The sequence below is a fragment of the Arachis hypogaea genome, chromosome 5 (genome assembly GCF_003086295.3).
Source record: "Arachis hypogaea cultivar Tifrunner chromosome 5, arahy.Tifrunner.gnm2.J5K5, whole genome shotgun sequence".
NCBI classification, from domain to species: Eukaryota; Viridiplantae; Streptophyta; class Magnoliopsida; order Fabales; family Fabaceae; genus Arachis; species Arachis hypogaea.
This window is the reverse complement of record NC_092040.1, coordinates 96,994,984-97,017,258: the sequence shown is the minus strand read 5'-3', so window position 1 is coordinate 97,017,258 and position 22,275 is coordinate 96,994,984. Positions and strand designations below refer to the sequence as shown.

The 22,275-nt window shown below is 35.5% G+C and overlaps 2 protein-coding genes across 2 annotated transcripts; one reads left to right on the top strand and one right to left on the bottom strand.

Annotated features, from left to right (window-relative positions):
• Window positions 1–390: 390 nt before the first annotated feature.
• LOC112802119 (bark storage protein A) lies at window positions 391–4,603 on the bottom strand. The gene is made up of 5 exons (XM_025845170.3): window positions 4,104–4,603; window positions 2,876–2,943; window positions 2,638–2,793; window positions 1,667–1,927; window positions 391–890 (listed from the first exon to the last, which is right to left on the bottom strand). Exons 1-5 carry the CDS (start codon window positions 4,279–4,281, stop codon window positions 543–545), a joined length of 1,011 nt encoding a protein of 336 aa, XP_025700955.1. The 5' UTR covers window positions 4,282–4,603; the 3' UTR covers window positions 391–542.
• A 1,371-nt stretch (window positions 4,604–5,974) lies between these two features.
• On the top strand, window positions 5,975–6,577 carry LOC112803817 (uncharacterized). The gene has a single exon (XM_025847275.1). The coding sequence runs from the start codon at window positions 5,975–5,977 to the stop codon at window positions 6,575–6,577; it is 603 nt and encodes a 200-aa protein (XP_025703060.1).
• The last annotated feature ends 15,698 nt before the right edge of the window (window positions 6,578–22,275 follow it).

Sequence of the window (22,275 nt, the reverse complement as noted above, 5' to 3'; positions counted from 1 at the left end):
CGAATACATTTTTATTTTCTAAAAATGTTTGATAATTATATTTTTGTATGAAAATTTGTTCATTTAATTAAATTTTTAATATATGTGTTAGATAAATACAATCTTAATAGATTCTACTATAAAATAATTATGTCTCAAAAATATTATTATAAGATAAATTAGTCCATTTTTAAAATAATAATGGAATTAATATGTTCGACGAGAGTAATTTTTGAAGATTTTTAAAAGATATAAGAATCTAAATGTTAGATCTAAAATTTTTTGAAGGTTAATTTAGATATTTATTTAATTTTTTAATTCAGAAATATTTAAAGGAAAGAAAGTAATTAATCACCATATATTGTTCTTATTATTATTATAAAGAACCAAACAATTCCCTTCACCAGCAAGTTAAACAAGAGTGATTTGATTTTAGATTATTAAGAGAAAGTTAAACAATAATATAGTAAAATTCCCATAACCGTTGAGAATAACTAGGGGTTACACTTTTTGATTAATTGAAAAGCTAATTCAACAATTAAAAAAAACAAAGGAAGGCAAAGCTAAGAATTAATTTTCAATAGGGAGATGAATGAGAGAAGAACATCAAATGCATTTTGGGAAGCTAAAGAGGTGAACAAAGCTGCTTCATTGGACAATGCAGAACCGCCACCAGCTAAATCGGATAGTGCTCTAATGGCAATGAAAGGTATTCTCTGCTGAAAACAAACTAAAGCAACTGCGGCGGTTTCCATGTCCACTGGGGTGGCACCAAATTTGGAGTTCAAGAATTCTCTATAAGCTTGGTTGTCAACAAACACATTGGCAGTAATCCCTTTCTTCACTCTCACCACACTTGGATTTCTTGGCAAGCATGTTGTAGTGTTCACACAGCCACTCAATTTAACATTCTGTAGTGAATCATAAACAAAGCAATCAGTTACACAAAATTAGAGATTAAAATTTGAGGAAAAGTTTAGTTTTTTTTTTTTTTTGGGTTCTATAATAATAAATTTAGGCCTATAGTTAGGTTGATATATCAGTAATCAGATTTAATTAACTGTTTTTGAGATAGTTGTTATCTCAATAAATTTTTAATTACATTCTATTAATTTAAAATCTTGTGATTAAATTTTATATTGTGTAGAATTTTTCAATCAAATTCCTATAACTTTAATTATTTCTAACTATCTTAACATTATACAAACATTTTTTAAAAAAGTCTTTCTAATTTAAATTCTATATGGTACATATTTTTTTAGAAAACCTACAAATTTATCATCCAATACAGAGGTTTTGAATACAAAATTTTTAATCTATATAAATATGATTAGCAATGTTTATGTTAGAACTCATGAGAAGGGACTAAGAAAATGAATTGTATATTCATAATAATAAGACAATACAAAGTCATTTATAGAGACATAACTAACTATCATAGATAAACCTAGAATTATCAACCGCCATATTTCTAACTACTAACAATTCTAATAATACTCTAATAATTTGCACTATAGAGATTAGGTTAAAAAATATGTATATAATACAAAGACATCATTACACACTTTTAAACTAAAAATACCTAACTAAAAATTAAATAAAATTATAGGCATGTCTAGAATAATTTAACCAAAAAAAGTTCTACATTTTCTTACAAGGGGAAATTGGGTTTGAAATTATATTTTACCTTAAGCTGCTTTGCGATTTGATAGTATTTCTTGTGAACTGGAACCCAGAAAGCATGCTGCCTAACTTCAGGAACACCATTCACTGGGAAAATTTCCTCTGCTTGATACCATACATTGTTTAGGAGATTCCTCACTGGCTTAGAATAATTGGAATCTTTTGTGTAGTTATTGTAATTGGAAAATTTAAGATAACCATATTTTCTACTGTAATCACCATTGACTTCCAAAGCAAGTTCATCATTAGGACCATCTCCAAACCTCTGCTCACTTATATCATAGTAGATTAGTAGTCACATCAAATTTATTATGAATAATGTTAAAAATAATTTAATATTTATGTTAACTAAATAATAAAAAAAATACTAAAAATTACTTGTCCCAAGAATTCTCATTTATTACACTATAAACTATAGTTTTGGCTGGTTTACATGGCTTTCAGTTCTAAGTTTAGAACTTTTCTATTGCTCTGACTATTGAATAATGGTGACTAGTAACATACAACTAACTAGGACTAAATTGATTGTGTTATGGATAATAAATAGAGTCCCTACTAAATTTTATAAAGAAAAAATATTGTGATAATAAGCTTTTAGATCAATTTATTTACCATGCGATGATTAACTTATTTATCAAATAAAAAACTTTTTATCACTTTTTTTTAAATAAATATTTTTAAAAATAAAAATCCAAATACAAAATAACTTATTTATAAGTTACTTTCAAATACGATAATGATATATCACTCTAATTACTAATTAATAAACAAGGAAAATCTTGATTAATTTTTTTGTTCTAAAAATATTAAACATATCTTAATTTTTTGTCTCATTTACTTATTTGTAGATAAATTAGTAGAATAGGTATTAATTAGGAAAAGGATTAAGAGATTATATATATATATATATATATATATATATATATATATATATATATATATATATAATTATTCAAGTATGTAATATAAGTCTACCTGCCAATTCCAAAGTCCTGTGTGGGCCCAATACTTAGGAATAGTAACATCTCCAATCTGGAGATTTGGATTCAAATTTCCTGCAATTCCATAATGAAGAACTCCTTCTACATTGAAGAGAGTAAGCAACAATTGAGTTGAAAGCCCGGAATTAAGCTACATAAGAAGAAAAAAAAAAACTTAGACAAACAATTAAAAAAAAATGGAAATATAAATCAAAAGTTAAACCGAAGCTTACCATGCTCAAACCTGACATAACAACTACAACCCTCTTCTTTTTCAATTCACCAATGCGAAAACGTTTTCCTGCATTGTTATATATTATTATTATTATTATTATTATTATTATTATTATTATTATTATTATTATTATTATTATTATTATTATCTACACCCTAAAAATCAATGAGATCAAACAAATTCTTAAGAGTAAATATTTAAATTACTTTTAATAATTTTAGATCGAATATTTTTATTTTTAATAATTTTTTTATTATTTTTAAACGTTCTCAACAAATTGATCTTTTTGCCGCTTTCATTAAGATTTTCAATATATGTATATTAAACAAATAATTATTAATAAATTTTATTATAAGATGATTATTAAATTTAATAAATATTATTATAAGATAAATTAGCCTCCGTTCAAAATGACGGATAAATCAGACTAATTTGTCTGACATGAATAATTTTAAAAAAAATTTAGAATAATAAAAATTATTAGAGTTAAGTGTTTGATTGAACAAAATTAAGTGTTTATCTAATTTGTAATTATTAATGGGCTAACTTTTATATATTTAGATATGAATGTAATTTATTTAATTCAAATACTAAAATTATGTAGGTATAAATATAATACAATATTAGTCATATCGTACAAAATATGTTAAAAAATGTATGTGTAATAAAAATATAATTTGAAAAAAGAAAAACATGTGCCTCACAATAAATTTGACTCCCACCATTCGAAAAAGAATAACAAGTTAGTCATATGGTATAAAATTCATACATGTATGAAGAGAACAAATATATCACTTGTTTGATCAATTAGTGAAGGGCAAATAAATTTATCCAGTAAAAAATAACTAGAGACAAATTTCTCTGATGATGATGAACAATTTTTTCTTTACTTTTCGATCTTGAGGTATTACTTTTAATGACGAACGAGTGACGAGATTAAAGATTTACTTATGAAAAAATTAAAAGACCAACTTCCCAAGAACAATAACCAGCTTTTAATTTTGCATGAACAAGAAAGAGGAAGAAAATAGTTAAAAAGCACACATAACAATATCAAGTAGAATTAATTTTGATGCATGCATGTTAGTTTACATAATCGTATAAATATTCATTTAAAAGAACAGATATACTTAGATGATTTTATAAAATATTTTACACTATCAATGCATACTAATTAAATTCATATAATAATATCAAATAATTAACAAGAGTTTATAAAATGTTACCGGCAAAATCAAGGTTAGGAAACTTGTGATGAGGCACAAAGCTAGGTGATTGAAGAAGAGGTTTGAGCTCAAAGGCATTTGGCACCACTATTCCAATATATGTCCCTTCCTTATTCACATTCATTATTTCTTTCCATGTAGCTTCTGGAATAACTGAACCATACACATAGATCATCATTATTCCCAATACCACAACACCATATAGTAACCCAACTACAAATTTTATAAATATAGGATATTATCAACTACCCTCATAAATATTCATTTATTAATTATTAACTTCATTTTCAACTGTTAACGATTCTAATAATATTTTAATAATAAAGTTTATTTTATCTCATGCATATATAGTATAAGAAGAAGTATACAACTTGATCACGTGTCCACGTATATATATATATATATATATATATATAAACCTATGACTACGTACTAAGCAAAAAGCATCGTGGCCTTTGGTTATGGAAAAAAAAATGGGAATATTTTTAATTTAATTAGTTACGTTGTGTCCTTAATTCCAACTGGCTATATTTGAAAACAGGAGCAAGCCAATAGCTTCCAAAGACCAATCATCAAATCTTTTAAAAATAAAATATAATGTATTATCATTTCTTTTGCCCCAAGCTATGTCCCAATCAAGGTTTATCAATACTACAGCCTAATGGAGAAGACTTGATAATGATGACGTAGTGAGCAATTTGAATTGTATCTCTCCATTGTCCATTCCTTCACGGTGATAGAAGTTGACCTCTAACTAGCTAGTGTCCATTGAAAATAAAGAACTATATATTAGGACACGAAAGTTTTTAAATAAAATTGATAATTACTTTGTATATACGGTCTTAATCATTGAAATATGAGAATGTAAGATACACGAGTTTTTGTTCTGAACATTATTAAGGACTTCACTAAACTAAATGACATCAATAATCATAAGGATTCCTTGAAAGAATTATTATGCAAGAGTAGACTAATACTTTGCTCTAACTTCCAAGACCAAAACTGTGATATTATATACTTTTTCTTTTAAGTTTTTCTCACCTATATATATATTCTATTTAAAATCGTAACTTTTGACTTGGTCTTGTATTTTTTTTTATTGTTAGAGGTCATGTTAAGCTAGCAGCAAGGAAGGCTCACTAGTTCTGCCTCTCTCTATTTCAGTTAATTATTCTATTTTTTAGTTATTTTTTTTTTTGTGCTTTCTGTTGAACTGTATTTACAAAAACTTTTAGAAGTGTGTCTCAGTTAGTTACAAATAGATGCTAGTTATCAGAGTGCTAAGTTAATTAGTCTATGTACCAGAAGGTTTCAACTATCTATAAATGTTCTCACTCTCTGTAACTTACTGCTCAAGTTTTTCAGTTCAATGAAATTCCATTTACCCTTAACTCTACTCTCTCCTTTCTATTTACTCTTCTTCTAAAAGTTGCCTCTGGAGTTTAGTACTTTTTATGGTATCAGAGCCATTGGCTTCACAAGATTCAATACGCCACAAGTAACTACAAGCCGTTCAATCAACAATGGCACAAAGCTTCGTCGCAACACCAATCTCCATAAAACTAGATAAGGACAACTTCTTGCGGTGGAAGGATCAAGCAATCTCAACTATAGAAGGAAATGATATGCTAAGTCATGTCACAGAGAGAGAGGAATTCCTTAGCAGTTCATAGCTTTGGAGAATGGCATAGACACAACAATCAATCCAGATTATCAACAATGGAAACGGCAAGATGCACTCCTTAATTAAGTCGTGGTTATTGGCTTCAATGAGCAAACTTTTCACTACAAAAATGGTAGGTTGCGTGTATACACATTAAGTATGGAAAAGATAGGAAGATCATTTCTCCTCATAGATCAAAGCTAAGGTGATGCAGTTGAAGAACAAGCTCAACACTCTCCAAATTGGAGGATCTGTAACTAAATATTTCTTAATGATCAAAGGTACAAGTGATGCATTGGCCTTAGTAGGTGAATTAGTGAAGGAAAGTGATCATGTTAATGCAATCTTGCATGGCTTGACTGAGGAGTATTCTTCAGTATATACATCAGTACTAGCTAGATCTAAAAGCATTACTGTGGCAGAATTAGAGGCACTATTGCTTGCTCATGAAAGCATGCTTGCAAAATTTAGAAAACCTAAGGTGTTTATGCAAGCTAATATAGCACAATTCAGGAACTATGATCAAAATTATCAAGCTAGGAGAGGCTTCAGAGGCAGTTTCAGAGGAAGAGGAGGTCGAACATTTAGAGGAGGTAGGAGTTACTCTGAAGGAAGTCAGATGCAAGAAAGAACAGGTAGTGGACAGTTCAACAATGATGCACAATTTTCAAATGGAAGGGGTCAATACAGCAGAGGGCAAAGAATGTACAATGCAAGGGAAAATAGTAATAGGCCACAGTGTCAATTATGCGACAAAGTTGGACACATTGCAAGAACCTGTTGGTACAGATACAGTGAAGATCAATATTAAAAGGAGGATTATGGAAGAGAAGTCTACAATAACAGCAATAATCAGGTGTCTCAACCTGAAGCAAACTTCTGCAACACTAGCAACAGTGCAAGATTCCAGCTGGTATCCTGACTCAGGTGCTACACATCACATGACACATGATGCAAAAAATCTGATGGAAAAAGAAGAATACTGTGACAAAGAGGAGATTGTAATCGGCAATGGCATAGGTTTGCAAATTTCTTTTGTTGGAAATTCATGTTTTAAGACTAATTTGAGCTCTAGATTACTGCACATGAGAAAACTGTTGTGTATGCCTGAAATTACAAAGAATTTAATGAGTGTGCATCAATTATGCTATGACAATCAAATTTTCTTTGAATTCCATAATGATAGGTGTTGTATAAAGACTAAAGAGACAAGGAAGGTGGTGCTTCCACGCACTATAAACAAAGGTCTTTATAGATTTACTAATCTTTACAACCTACAAATACTAGCTACCTATACCTCTTCAGTAAGAAACAAGAACAAATTTGTGATGTGGCATGCTAGATTAGGCCATGCCAACCATTTAGTTGTCTCTAAAGGCCTGAAAGCTTGTAAAATTGCTGCCTTACCTGAGAAAATTAATTGCTTAGCTTGTTGCATTGAAAAATCTCATCATTTACCGTTTTCCTCTTCACAAATCTTGTATAAATACCTTTTAGAACTTGTGTAGTCAGACATTTGGGGGCCTGCTCCTATGTCAGATAGTAATAGAAACTGGTACTTTGTCAACTTTATTGATGCATTTTTAAAATATACCTGACTTTATTTAATCAAATCTAGAGCTCAATTGAAAACAGTTTTTGAAAATTTCCAACAAACAGTTAAATTGCAATTAAACACTAAATTCAAAATGTTACAAAGTGATAATGCTGTTGAGTACATTAGTCTATCAAAGATACTGCAGGAAAAGGAAGTGCTGCATAGGTTTTCCTGCCTACATGTCCATCAATAGAATGGATCAGCAGAGAGAAAGCACAGGCATATTGTAGAGATGGGACTCACTCTACTAGCTGGAGCCTCTATGCCTACCAAGTTCTGGGGAGAAGCTTTTTGCACTGCTGCAAAGCTGATTAATATCCTCCCAACACTAGTTCTAAATGGTGTATCCCCGACAGAAAAGCTATTTGGAAGGAAGCCTTCATATGAAAACCTGCGTGTGTTTGGTTGCCTGTGCTTCCCACATTAAAGACCATATAACAAGCACAAATTAGATTTCATGTCGTCCCCTTGCACCTTTATTGGCTATGGAATAGTACATAAAAGGTACAAGTGCCTCACTCAACAAGGCAAGGTCATAGTCACTCCTAATGTTGTGTTCTTCGAAGATCAATTTCTCTATAACCAAAACACTATCAAAGCTAACCCAGAACCCTCAGTAAATAAACTATTATTGCCTACAATTCCAAAACTACCAAAGCTCTCACCAAACTTACCTGAAAGCAATCACCATCAGTCTCCCTCCTGCCTAAACCAGCCTTCAAAAAATCAACAAAAACCTGTAAATGGCAGTACTACTAGCACCCTCCAATCACTAAACCCTTCACCCAGCCCACAAGCTCCCATAGCAGCATCATCAATACCAGTCCCCTTTCCTATAAATGACTTTGAAATTGTGCTTACTAGCTGTGAACCTGAACCTGCCCCCACAACAGCTCCACAAAACATCCAGCCTATGATAACCAAAGGCAAAGCTGAAATTGTTAAGTCAAAACTCTTCTTGGCAAGTGTTAAACCAAGAAGTGTCAAACACGCTCTCAAGGTACCTGAATGGAAGGCAGCAATGGATCTTGAATATGAAGCCTTGATCAAGAACAATACCTGGGAGCTAGTCAAGCTTCCACCAAACAAAGATGCCATTGGAAGCAAATGGGTCTTCATAATCAAGTATAATGCAGATGGCTCCCTGCAAAAGCATAAAGCAAGACTAATTGCTCAAGGGTTTGTTCAAAAACCAGGTTCTGATTTCTTAGAAACCTGTAGCCCAGTGGTGAAGCCTACTTCTATAAGAATGTTACTGTCAGTTGCTCTATCAAAGTCATGGATAATCAGGCAGTTAGATGTAAACAATACCTTTCTACATGGTGATCTAGTTGAGGAAGTGTACATGAAGCATCCCCAAGACTATGAACAAGGGGACCCTTCACTAGTATGTAAGCTCATCAAAGCTCTCTATGGGCTGAAATAGGCTCCAAGAGAGTGGTACTGTAGGCTTGCTAATGGCCTTAAGGAGCTTGAATTTATAGCCACAAATTTAGATGTAGCAGTGTTCATTCGAAATGCTACCAATATAAAAACCTACATCCTTTTATATGTAGATGACATAATTGTAACTGATGAATCAGCTGAGAGTGTTAAGGAAGTAATACAGTAGCTAAATTCAAAGTTTGCTCTCAAAGACCTGGAAGATCTGCACTATTTTCTTGGAATCCAAGTAACCAAGACAAAAGATGGAGGTTTAGTTCTCACACAGTAGAAGTATGTTGGCGAGCTCTTGAAGAAGCTGGTATGGTGGGATGTGCAGCTTGTTGATAAGCCACTATTTTATGGTTTATATTGTGCTAAATTGAGTGGATTTTATAAATCTTTCGTACACTTATTCATACTAATTGCATGAGTTTACGTTTTCCTTCCTGATTTTGTGCTATGATTGAAAACATGCTTCTTTGGCTTTTATTTTCTTTTATTTGAATCCTCTCTTATTATCATTCAATGCCTTGATATGTGTGTTAAGTGATTTCAGGAATTACAGGGCAAGAATGGCTTAGAGGATGGAAAGGAAGCATGCAAAAGTAGAAGGAATACAAGAAGTTGAAGAAATTGCTAAGCTGTCCAACCTGACCTCTTCACACTCAAATGACCATAACTTGAGCTACAGAGGTCCAAATGATGCGGTTTTAGTTGTGTTGGAAAGCTAACGTCCGGAGCTTCGATTTGATATATAATTTGCCATAGTGGCCGTACAGATAAAACCTTTTAGCATGGAGCTTTTTCTTCACAATTCTTGATTTATTTATTTTCTTTTTGTGCATTATATTTTTTTTTGTTGCCCACAGTATCTCCTAATCCGACAGATCAAAGACTAATCTGTTGTGGATCTGAGCTCTATTTAAAGGTCTGCCACTGTCCAATGAGTTGTTGTATGCATAAGACGGGATTCGAACACCTAACACTTGCTTAAGTGAACAAGTGAGCTGACGACCAACCCAAGTTGATTTGTGCATCAAAAAAGATGTGAACAACCTCCCGAGGAGGTTAATAATGAGCCTTGAGTGTCAGTTTAGATTTCTTTCTTATAGAAATAAGAACTACTTCGTTGCAAGTATAGCTCCAAACCAACAAACAATTCTCCCAATAAAAAATTTTGAGTTGTCACATGTACAAACCCCAAATAAGAATTAACCGGAGTATTTGGACTCTGAGTCGTCTCACGAGGATTGCAATGAAGTGGTCAATTATTGGCTATGAAGGGATATTTTGGGGTTTTTTGGAATAAGAGACATGAAAAATAAATGGTAAGGAAACTCAAATAACAAAAGGGCCTTGGCAAGGGTTGGTGGTCAAGGATCTCTATCCTTATCACTAACCACAACATGAAAATTGGCAAGGATCAACCCCATTAAGTCATCCTCTAACTAATAAAGGAGAGTCAAATGAGTTATGTCAATCCAAGTCCATAAGTCCTAGGTCTCCACCAATTCAATTAGTGAGATCTAAGGTCAATGGCTCCCAATCATCAATCACTTGGACATTAGCAACTCAAGAGTTCCTAAATTATCTTCCCAAGCCAAGAGCATAGAATTCTACTCTAAAATCCTTCCAAGCATTTTGTCAAACACTTGGAAGGCATAAAAGGAAAGCATAATAAATGGCAAGAATTAGTGAAATCTAACAACTACCAATTGCAAGGAAGGTAAAATCTCAACTCAAATCAACAATAAAAGAGCATCAACATTAAATTGCATTAAAGAAAAGGTTCAAATCCAACAAGAGTTCATCATCACAAAAGATAGCAAAAAAGGGAATTAACATGAAAACTAAGAGGGATCAAGAATAGAAACATGAAATTGTAGAGAAAATAAGATGAGAACATGAAATCGGAACTAGATTTAAGATGAAATTAACCTAATCTACCCTAATTCTAGAGAGAAGAGGGAGCTTCTCTCTCTAGAAATTACACTACATGATGCTAATGCTACAATCAATTGCTCCCCCTTGCTTGGGCTTCAATTCTGCATGAAATACACTCAGAAACAGGTTGGAATTGGGCTTGGACTGCTCAAAAATTGTCCCCAGCATTTTGCCTTTAAGTGAGTCACGTGCGAGTATCGGCGCGTACGTGATGAGCGGATAATTTGTACGCTTTTTGGCATTGTTTTTAGTATGTTTTTAGTATGATCTAGTTAGTTTTTAGTATATTTTTATTAGTTTTTAGTTAAAATTCACTTTTCTGGACTTTACTATGAGTTTGTGTGTTTTTCTGTGATTTCAGGTATTTTCTGGCTGAAATTGAGGGACCTGAGCAAAAATCTGATTCAGAGACTAAAAAGGACTGCAGATGCTGTTGGATTCTGACCTCCCTGCACTCGAAGCGAATTTTCTGGAGCTACAGAAGCCCAATTGGCGCGCTCTCAATGGCGTTGGAAAGTAGACATCCTGGGCTTTCCAGCAATATATGATAGTCCATACTTTGCCCAAGATTTGATGGCCCAAACCGGCGTTCAAAGTCACCCTCAGAATTTCCAGCGTTAAACGCCGGAACTGGCACAAGAATGGGAGTTAAACGCCCAAACTGGCATAAAAGCTGGCGTTTAACTCCAAGAAGAGTCTCTACACAAAAATGCTTCAATGCTCAGCCCAAGCATACACCAAGTGGGCCCGGAAGTGGATTTTTATGTCATTTACTCATCTCTGTAAACCCTAGGCTACTAGTTTTCTATAAGTAGGACCTTTTACTATTGTATTATCATCTTGGTTCTTCTGGTTCCCTCTCTGGGGCCGAAACCAATGATCACACTATCACTTATGTATTTTCAACGGTGGAGTTTCTACACACCATAGATTAAGGTGTGGAGCTCTGCTGTACCTCGAGTATTAATGCAATTACTATTGTTCTTCTATTCAATTCCGCTTGTTCTTGTTCCAAGATATCACTTGTTCTTCAACTTGATGAATGTGATGATCCGTGACACTCATCATCATTCTCACCTATGAACGTGTGCCTGACAACCACCTCCGTTCTACCTTAGATTGGGTGAATATCTCTTGGATTCCTGATACACGATGCATGGTTGATCGCCTGACAACCGAGTGCTCGCCTGACAACCGAGCCAGCCATTCCGTGAGATCAGAGTCTTCGTGGTATAGGCTAGAACTGATGGCGGCATTCAAGAGAATCCGGAAGGTCTAACCTTGTCTGTGGTATTCTGAGTAGGATTCAATGATTGAATGACTGTGACGAGCTTCAAACTCCTGAAGGCGGGGCGTTAGTGACAGACGCAAAAGAATCACTGGATTCTATTCCGGCCTGATTGAGAACCGACAGATGGATAGCCGTGCCGTGACAGGGTGCGTTGAACATTTCCACTGAGAGGATGGGAGGTAGCCACTGACAACAGTGAAACCCTTGCATAAGCTTGCCATGGAAAGGAGTAAGAAGGATTGGATGAAGACAGTAGGAAAGCAGAGAGACGGAAGGGACAAGCATCTTCATACGCTTATCTGAAATTCCTACCAATGAATTACATAAGTATCTCTATCTTTACCTTTATGTTTTCGTATATCATCATTCATATCCATTTGAGTCTGCCTGACTAAGATTTACAAGGTGACCATAGCTTGCTTCATACCAACAATCTTTGTGGGATCGACCCTTACTCGCGTAAGGTTTATTACTTGGACGACCCAGTACACTTGCTGGTTAGTTGTGCGAAGTTGTGTTTATGCCATGGTATTGAACACCAAGTTTTTGGATTCATCACCGGGGATTATTTGTGTTGTGAAAAGTATTGATCACAATTTCGCGCTACCAGTACGCGCCATGTGCGCATGGCGAGGCGAACTCACTTTTGCGCGCGCGCGCCTAGTTCGCGTGCGCACCCATCGATGCATTTCCAATTCTTGTTTCCTCATGCATTTTCCACTTTGCATACTTTTCTCTTATTTCTTCCATCCAATACTTGCCTTATGAACCTAAAATCACTCAACAACATATCAAGGCATCGGATGTAATTAAAGTGAGTCAAATTTAGCTATTTAAGGCCTAAAAAGCATGTTTTTACACTTAAGCACAATTCAAGAGAGAATTACAAAACCATGCTATTTTATTGAATAAATGTGGAAAAAGGTGATAAAATCCTCCAAATTAAGTACAAAATAAACCATGAAATCGGGGTTTATCAGAGGTATATCCCTAAAGTGTAACCCCAATTCTAAGGATAGATTTTTACGCGCTAAACAATTAGCACATTTGATGCATTCTCTGTAGATATTTACAAAATATATGTTCCACTCCTTTTCTCTCCAATTGTGAATGTTTCTAATTAGTGCATTTGGGTGATTTGTTAGGTTTTTGTTGCTGTTGAGGATGGCTATGACTGCTCTAGAATCACATTCCACAATAATATTCTTTAGCCCCAAAGTCCAAGCAATCTTCAATCCTTGGTCTATTCTCCACAGTTCTGATTTGTATGTTGTACAATCTCTTATGTAGTATGAGAATCCTCCTACCCATTTGCGAATTTTGTTTCTTAGAATCCCACCACATCCAACTTTGTTATTTTGTCTAGACCCATCTATATTTAGAGTTATTCAGCCCTGAAGAGGTGGATTCTATTTAATTTGTCTTTTCTCCTTTTGGTTGATAATTCTCTTCTTCATTCTCCTATCAAAAGCCTCTCGAATTTCCTTCACTTTCTTCTCAATTTCGTGGTGGGGAGTAGGTGGCCTAGTGTAGCCAAAACTTTTCTGTTTCTCCAATCCCATAGCTTCCAGCAAGTGACGATGAAGTAGTCTAGCAATTCTTGAGTTGCATGTTTGCTCAATCGAATTCTGAGGTTTAGCTCCAGCCATTGGTCCTAATTTATCATGAAGAAGCTCTGCATTGCATTCAGGTTAATGAGTTGATTCTATATAGTGGCAGCTTTCACGCAATCCCCAAAGGTATGGATCGCACTCTCCATTTGGTGTTCGCAGAAGGGGCAATTTCCGCTTCCCCCAAATATTCTACTCCTTCTCTGATTTGTGAATACCCGATCATGCATCACTTTCCATATTAGGAGTTTCGCCTTTTGGTGACCCTTCCAGCTCCATATCGTTATCCATATGATTTTTGAAGGGGTTATCTAATTTGCTAGGGCTGCCATAGAAAAGTCGTCATCCTCTAATAGCTTCTAGCCCCTCCTGTCTTCTTTGCCGTTGCTTCTTGGAGGTGGTTGAGCTATGATTTTTTGCACTGCATCATCAGGAAAAGCACTGCTCAATTTGATTAAATTCCATCCTCTAGTATCGTCTCCCTATTCTCCTACTTTGCTATGAATGTCTAAATTGGTATGGGTTGCAAAATTTTCCAGAGTCCCTCCGCCTTCCACCCAATTGTCTGTCTAGAAGAAAGTTAAGCGCCCATCTCCAATGAAAGAAATTGAGTGCTTCAGAAAAGTTGGCCCGGTCTTCATTAGTTCTTTCCATAGGTCAAAATCTAACTTTCTGGTAATTTGTTGAGTTGTGGTACTATTATTGATGCTGTTATTGTATTTCTAATGAAAAATTTTTGCCCATAGAATATTAGGTTGTTCTTATAGCTGCCAAATGATCTTTAGCGAAAAAGCCTCATTCATAAGTTCTAGCTTTTTGAATCCTAGTCCTCCTTCATGATTTGGAAGGCACAATGTTTTCCAATTCACTGCATGAAGACCTCTTTTGTTGTTTGTTTCTCCCCACACGAAGTTTTTTATGTAGTTTTTCGATTTCATTGCACACCGACTTAATTTTTCATGTTGCATATCAAACTTTACACTTGGACTGGTGACAAATTGTGCAAGGGTTATCCGCCTAGCTATGGAAAGGCATTTTCTCTTCCACCCTTTTAATTTTTCTTGCACTCTTTCTAACATTGTTTTGAAATTTTCCTTTCCCTTCCTCTTGTTGTTTAACATAGTTCCAAGGTATTTTCCAAGTGTTTTGCTTTCTTTGAACTCTATCTGATTTAAAATATTTCTTCTGGTGGCCGGATCGGTATTTTTTAAAAAAATTATAGAAGATTTTGCTGTGCTAATTTTCAAGCTCCCTGCTTTGCAAAATATTTATATGGTTTCTTTAATGTTCTCTATTTGTTCAGTTGCTGCTTCTACAAAAAGTAACAAATCGTCAACAAACATTAAATGAGATATGTTAATACCATTTTTCTAATATAAACGGAGACCAAAATTCCTCATTTACTCCCTGTTCAATGTACTGAGAGAGTTTATCCATACAGATGACGAAGAAGTATGCGAATAATGGATCCCCTTGTCTTATTCCTCTTGTTGGATAAAAGGTCTCAGTTTTGTCCCCATTCCAAAGCACATTGTAATCAACTGATCTCACTCCTTCCATTATTATGCTGCTGAGTTTGTGAGGAATTCCAATTTCTTTGAGTTTGTTGAATGAAGTTCCAATTGATCCTATCATAAGCTTTCTCAAAGTCGATTTTTGTCGCCGTGTATCCTTTTTCCCTCTCAGCCTCCTCATCAAATGCATCACTTCTTTAGCTATGACGATGTTGTCATGGATCTTCCGTCCCGGTATGAAACTAGATTGGTGAGGTGATATTCTATCATTCAAGAGGGATTTGATTCTCTGAACAATAACTTTAGAAACTATCTTGTATTTCACATTGCAGAGTACGATGGGTCTAAATTGATTTATGAACTCTGGGTAATGTGTTTTGGGTATGAGGGCTAGGAGAGTTACATTGGTTTCTTTTATGGTAGTGGGTTCTACCCAAAAGGTCTGTGTGAACTCCACAATCTTGTTTTTTATGAGATTTCAGTTGTGTTTGAAAAAGGCTACTGGAAAACCATCTTCTTCGGGAGCTTTGGTGGACCCAATGCTAGAAAGTTCTTTTTTTATTTCTGCGACTGTAGGAGGGGCTTCCATACACCTACCAAAAAGGGGATCCAAGTTAGGTATAGTAATGGAGTCAAAAACCAAAGAACAGTTGCTTACATCTTCTTTATGAAGGTTTTGGAAGAAACTGATTATGTAGTTTTTTAAGCTTTGTTCATCCTCTATCCATTTACCATTTAGGTTCCTCGGCTTTAAGATTTTGTTCTTCCTCCTTCTGATGACAATTTTGGTGTGATAGAACCAGGTGTTTCTATCTCCCTCAACTATCCATTATTCTCTGAATTTCTGAAGCCAGAACGTTTCTTCTGTGTCAAGAATTTTATTGAGCTCCTTATAAAGGTTGACTCCGAGCTAGTCCAGAAAAGGGTTTTGGCCAAAGCTGTTGCATCTTTGTATGCCTACCAATCTGTTCAGGATCCTCCTCTTAACTTTAAAGATATTTCCAAAAACTTCTTTATTCTAAGTGATCATTTCTTGTTTAATATTAGGGAGAGTGCTCAAGAGGCTGTTGTTGATGTTGTTGCTCTATTTTTGTGTTAGGAAAGAATCAAACTCTAGGTGGTGTGTCCATATTAACTCAAATCTAAAAGGTCTTTTGTGGTTAAGGTTTCCAGAATCATTTTTCGTAATGAGGAGAGGGTGGTGGTCCGAGTTAGTTCTCGGCAAGACCTTGACCACTACTTCATGACGGAGAAGTCTCCAAGTTGAGTTAGAAAGGGCACGGTCAAGTCTCTTGAAGACTCTCTCATGACCATTCCAAAGCGGACCCTTCTAGGTGAATCTATTTCCATTGAAACCTAGATTAATAAGACCGCTGTCATTGATCCAGTTATCAAAACAGTTGCATGCTCTATTATCATTAGTACTACTGATGAGAGAACTTTTGCGTGGTCTAGAAATTTGCGGATAAATCCTCGTTGCAAGTATAGTTTCTAAACCTTCAAAAGTCCTTTCATACAAACGTTTTGGTTGTCACAAGTAACAAACCCCTTTAAAATTGATAACCGAGTATTTAAACCTCGGGTCGTCTTCTCAAGGAATTGCAGGGAGGTATGTTCTTATTATTGGTTATGAGTCTGTAAATTGGGGTTTTGGAAGTAAGGTGCGAATATGTTATATGATAAGTAAAATAAAGTAATATTAATAAAATCTCTTGGCAAGGTATAAGAACTGGAGGTCCTATCCCAGTTATCCTTATCAATTGTGATGAGAATTGGATTCTTCTCCCACTTTGTTAACCTCTAACTATGAAGGTAAGTTAAATAGATGAATTAATTCCAATTTTTAATCAACAATGAGTTTGATAAATCAAGAGTTACCAATTATTTAACCAAAGCCAAAAGGGGAAAAAAGTAAAATTACTAAAGTGAAAATATCCTCAGATGGGAAGCAACAATAACATAAATCAAAGAGAGCAATAGTAAACTGAAATACCTCAAATATCATTAAATAAAAATGTCAATTCTAACACGGAAAATATCAACAACCAATTGGGCAACATCAATTAAACATAATAAAAGCTTCAAAGTAATCAAAATATAAAAGAGAGATTTAAATAGAAAAAGGAATATTGAACCTGGATCGAAAGTCACTCTAGAAAGCTAAGAGAAGTCCTAAATCCTAGTTTCTAAAAATCCTAATTTCTAATCCTAAGAGAGAGAGGAGAGACCCTCTCTCAAAACTAAATCTAAATCATGGAAAGTGAATTATGAGTGCATCCTTATGAATACATGCATTCCCCCACTTTATAGCCTCGAATCTGTGTGTTCTAGGCTGAAAACTGGGTCAAAAACAGCCCAGAAGTCACTTCCAGCGCTTTCTGGTCCGTACAGGTCGCGGAAAAGTGACGCGGCCGCATGGTTCATGCGGCTGCGCGGGTTGCGTTCCTGCCAGGTCACGCGTCCGCGTAACTCACGCGTTCGCGTCGCTTGGCGTCGGGGCAGATATGGCAAATTATATATCAAATCGAAGCCCCGGACGTTAGCTTTCCAACGCAACTGGAACCGCGTCGTTTGGACCTCTGTAGCTAAAGTTATTGTTGTTTGAGTGCGAAGAGGTCAGGCTGGACAGCTTAGCAGTTTCTCCAACTTCTTGTATTCCTTCCACTTTTGCATGCTTCCTTTCCATCCTCTGAGCCATTCCTGCCTTGTAATCTCTAAAAGTACTTAACACACATATCAAGGCATCTAATGGTATAAAAGGAGGATTAATAATAAGCAAATATAAGATCAAAGAAGCATGTTTTCAATCAAAGCACATAATTAGGAAGGCAAATGTAAAATATGCGAATAGTATGAATAAGTGGGTAAAGAGTTGATAAAATCCACTCAATTGAGCACAAAATAAACCATGAAATAGTGGTTTATCAACCTCCCCACACTTAAACAATAGCATGTCCTCATGCTAAGCTCAAGAGAAACTATAAAGGAATGAAGAGGAATGGTAGAATGCATGAAATGCAACCTATGAATGCAACTAAATAAAAAATATTTCTACTTACTTGGTTAAAAGCAAATAAATCCCCAAGAATAAATATGAACTAGATTTCACTAATTCAAATCATAAAAATGAAGTACAAATAGACTTGTAGAAGAAAATAGCTCATGAAAGCCGGGAACAAAGAATCGAGCATCGAACCCTCACTTAGTAGTGTATATCACTCTAATCACTCAAGTGTTTTAGGTTCGATTCTCTCAATTCTCTACTAACCTTGCTTTCTAAGGCTTGCTCTTCATCTAACAATCAACATAAATTTAATGCATAAATACACATATCAAGAGGTCTTTTAAGGGTTGTAATGGGGTTAGGGTCAAGGTAGGATTGTATTTGGCCAAGTGGACTAAAATTTGAATCCTTAATTAACATAAACTTTCCACCTAACTTAAGACAATCCATTTAATTAAAATACAAAATCTATCTTCCCATTAACTGTGCTTCTCACATGTTTATGCATTCAAAGTTTTGAGTACAGCTCATATGCATTGATTTCACTATTTATTTTGGGGCATTTTGTCCCCTTTTATTAATTGCTCTTTTCTTTTTTTCTTTTTATTTTTTTTATTTTTCTTTTTCTTTTTTTTTTCAATGCATATGATTAAAGTATTGAATGCAATAACATGTGCTCAACCATTATTTTGCACATTTTCACTAAAATATACAACACCCAATTATTCAAACCAAATGTTTCGAAACCCACTTTCCCACACTTAAATCATAAGCATTCTCATTAGTCTAAGCTAACCAAGGATTCAAATTAAGGACATTATTATTTTTCACTTAGAGTTAATGATGTGCTAAAATAAAGAACAAAAGGGGTAAAATAGGCTCAAAATTGGTTTGCAATAGATAATGAAAATGTTAAGGCCATGTGGGTATGTAAGCTCAGTGAAACAAGGCCTCAATCATATAAGTGTATGCATACATTAAACAATGGAAATATAGAATTAAGCAAGACAAAGATCACAATTTTAGAGAGAGAAACACACACCAAAAATAAAATATTGGTTGATAAAATACAACCAACCAAATAGGCTCAAGATCTCACTGGTTTTGTGTGTTCGAGCTTTAAACCATGTTCCAAAATAATATTTCTTTCATACAAGTTTTTCAAAAAATTTTATTCAAATTAGTGAGATACTAAAAAATTTCTTGAAAAAGAAAATATTACTTTAACCAAGTGGTAAAATATGCACAAAAAGAAACAAGCATGCAAATGCAACAATGAAAAACAAAAATTTGGTGTTGAGAAGGGGCTAACGAACCTGTGGAGATCGGTATTGACCTCCCCACACTTAAAGATTGCACCGTCCTCGGTGCATGCTGAGAAGTACAGGTGGGCGGGCGTTGTGGTTCCTCAGCTGGTGCTCTCTTGTAGAGGCTTTCTCTTTACCCGTTTTGGTGGCCAGCCTGAAAAAGAGAGAAGAGAAAGGCACATGAAGTCAAAGGGGTGGAGCAAAGAGGAGGGCGGTACGAGTGATAATCATGCCAAGCAAAAGAAATAGTGAATGAAAGACATGGTCGCGATTCCATGTGATCAGTTCATCAATGGAAATATAGCAAGGCATGGGGAGTATTGGATGCAAGATGTTTATTAGCATGCCGGCAAGGGCATGAGTAGCATAGATCAAGCATCAAAAGCTTTTAATGTATTGTTAGTCGTGAGAAACTAACAATAACGTTTGTATTAACAATTATATTTAATTAATAAAATAGTAAAGAAAATTTGTGAAAATCAGGCATTTATAGTAGTAGATTAAAAGAAATCTTAAAAATAGTGCACAATGCCATACGGGCGTTTTCACAAACACATAGTATGCACGGGAAATAATCTATTTGAAAGTATTAAATTGAACATGCAAGCAACCCTTTAAAAATTAATATAATTGTCAAACAATTCCCTTAATAATCCACAAGCAAAATATGGTAAATAATTACCCAAATAAATTTCTAACACCAATGAAAATAATGCAATGAATGAAAGTATGCAAATGAATTAAAATAAAATAAAAAGAAAAATAAGAAGAATTAGAAGGGAAAGAAGGGAAGAAGAAGTAAGGAAGAAAAGAGGGAGGGAAAAATTAGGATTAGGGAAGAAGAGATAAGATATTTGGCAAACTGGGATATGTTGTGCGGCGCAGGCAACGCGGACGCGTGGGGCACGCGTTCGCGTGATTGCGCTTTAAGTAAGGGGACGCGGTCGCGTCGGTCACGCGGTCGCGTGACCCATGTGATGCTTCTGGCGCGAGTGCAGCCTTGCGCCTGCACAACTCTCTGTTCAAATTAATTTATTTGCCAAAATTGGGGTGACGTGATCGCGTGGATGGCCATTTTTGGAAAATGACGCGGCCGCGTGGGGCACGCAGTCACGTGGGAGGGCTTGGGCTTCTAGCACGAGTCCAGCCCAATTCCAGCACAACTTTCGGCCATGCACCTTTTTGACGTCGAAAATCAGGGCACGCGGCCGCGTGGGTCACGCGGTCGCGTGGGAGGCCATTATGCCCATGTGACGCGGACGCGTCAACGACGCGATCGCGTGGGTCGATTTGTGCCACTGGCACGCCTCCAGCCATGCTCCAGCGTGACTCTCTGTTCGTTTTTTTTTCTCTTCTCCCCTTGTGACGCGGACGCGTCGTTGATGCGGTCGCGTCGCGTAGCGAAAATTTTTTTTTAATAACTGAAAAATGCAGAATGCAGAATGCAATGCTTAATGTGAATGAGATGCAAAATTCCAGGTTCAATATAACAAAATAAAATAAAATTCAAAAACAAATAAAACTAAATAAAAATGAAAATGAAAAAGGACGATCATACCATGGTGGGTTGTCTCCCACCTAGCACTTTTAGTTAAAGTCCTTAAGTTGGACATTTGATGAGCTTCCTGTCATGGTGACTTATGCTTGTACTGATCCAGGAATCCCCACCAATGTTTGTATTTCCAGTAGCCTCCGGGGTCCCAAACTAAGCATGTAAAGCCCTTAAGAAGCTTCAAACAGATTCTTAGGCTCCTGGGGTGACAAATGCCAGAACAGATTCCAGGATCCCAAACTTTACTTTTACACCCGTTTTTGTTTCGATCTGCATTTTTCCGGCCGGGTGAAAGGTGATCTGAATTTTCACTGCAGCGACCAAACAGCTTCCTAAACCCATTCAGTTGAGCTTTATACCAACCTTTGCGTTTGAACTTAAAGCTTCCAACCATGATGAACCTTGCAGAACAATTCTTACCACTGACCATCTTCCTTTTACTCTTAATGCCACAAAGAGCTCTAAGTTGACCATCCGTCTCTAGTAGCCCATATTCAAGTGGAATTAGAAAGCTAAGGGATATGAATTTTACCCACTTGAATGTTGTGAAGGATGATGGCAACTTAGGGGGAGGTATTTTTAATGAAATTGCAAGCTTTACTCCCTTGTGCTCTTTTCGGATAACTACCACCTCTTTGCAAGCTTCTTCAATTTCAACCTCTTCCTCTTGGTAGCTCTCTTTCAATTCAATCTCCTTTTCATTGCTTTCCAAGGGCATGGGAGGTTGTGCTTTTTCTTCTTGAATCTCCATCTCTTGATCAACCTCTTCCAAGTCTTCAACTATGATATGCTTTGGAGGTTGTACACCCTCTTCAGCATCAATTTCAACCGTCTTAGAAGGAGGCTCTATGTCTTGTCTTTCCCATGGAGGTTCTGCGTCTCCTAAGTCTTTAACCAACTCTTCTTCTACTTGTTCTAGTATGAATTCACGCTCTGTCTTCTCCACTGGAGTTTCTGGTATCTCCTTTATGCTATGCTCTTCACTAGACTGTCCACATGGGGCTGTGGCTGATCCTTGTGTATTTAAGCGTCTAGAAGCCCGTTGAATTAATACTTGCCCTAGTTGTTGAGTGGTTGCCTGAAATCGATCCATTATTTCCTTGAGACGATCCTTTGCCTCTTGATGCACTCGGTTTTCATAAGTAGGATCATAATGCTCTTGGATTGATGGATATGGAGATGGTGAATATTGAAGTGGTGGTTCTTGTGAGTAATTAGGTTGGAATTGGGGTGGTTCTATATATGGTTCATATGGCTCATAAGGT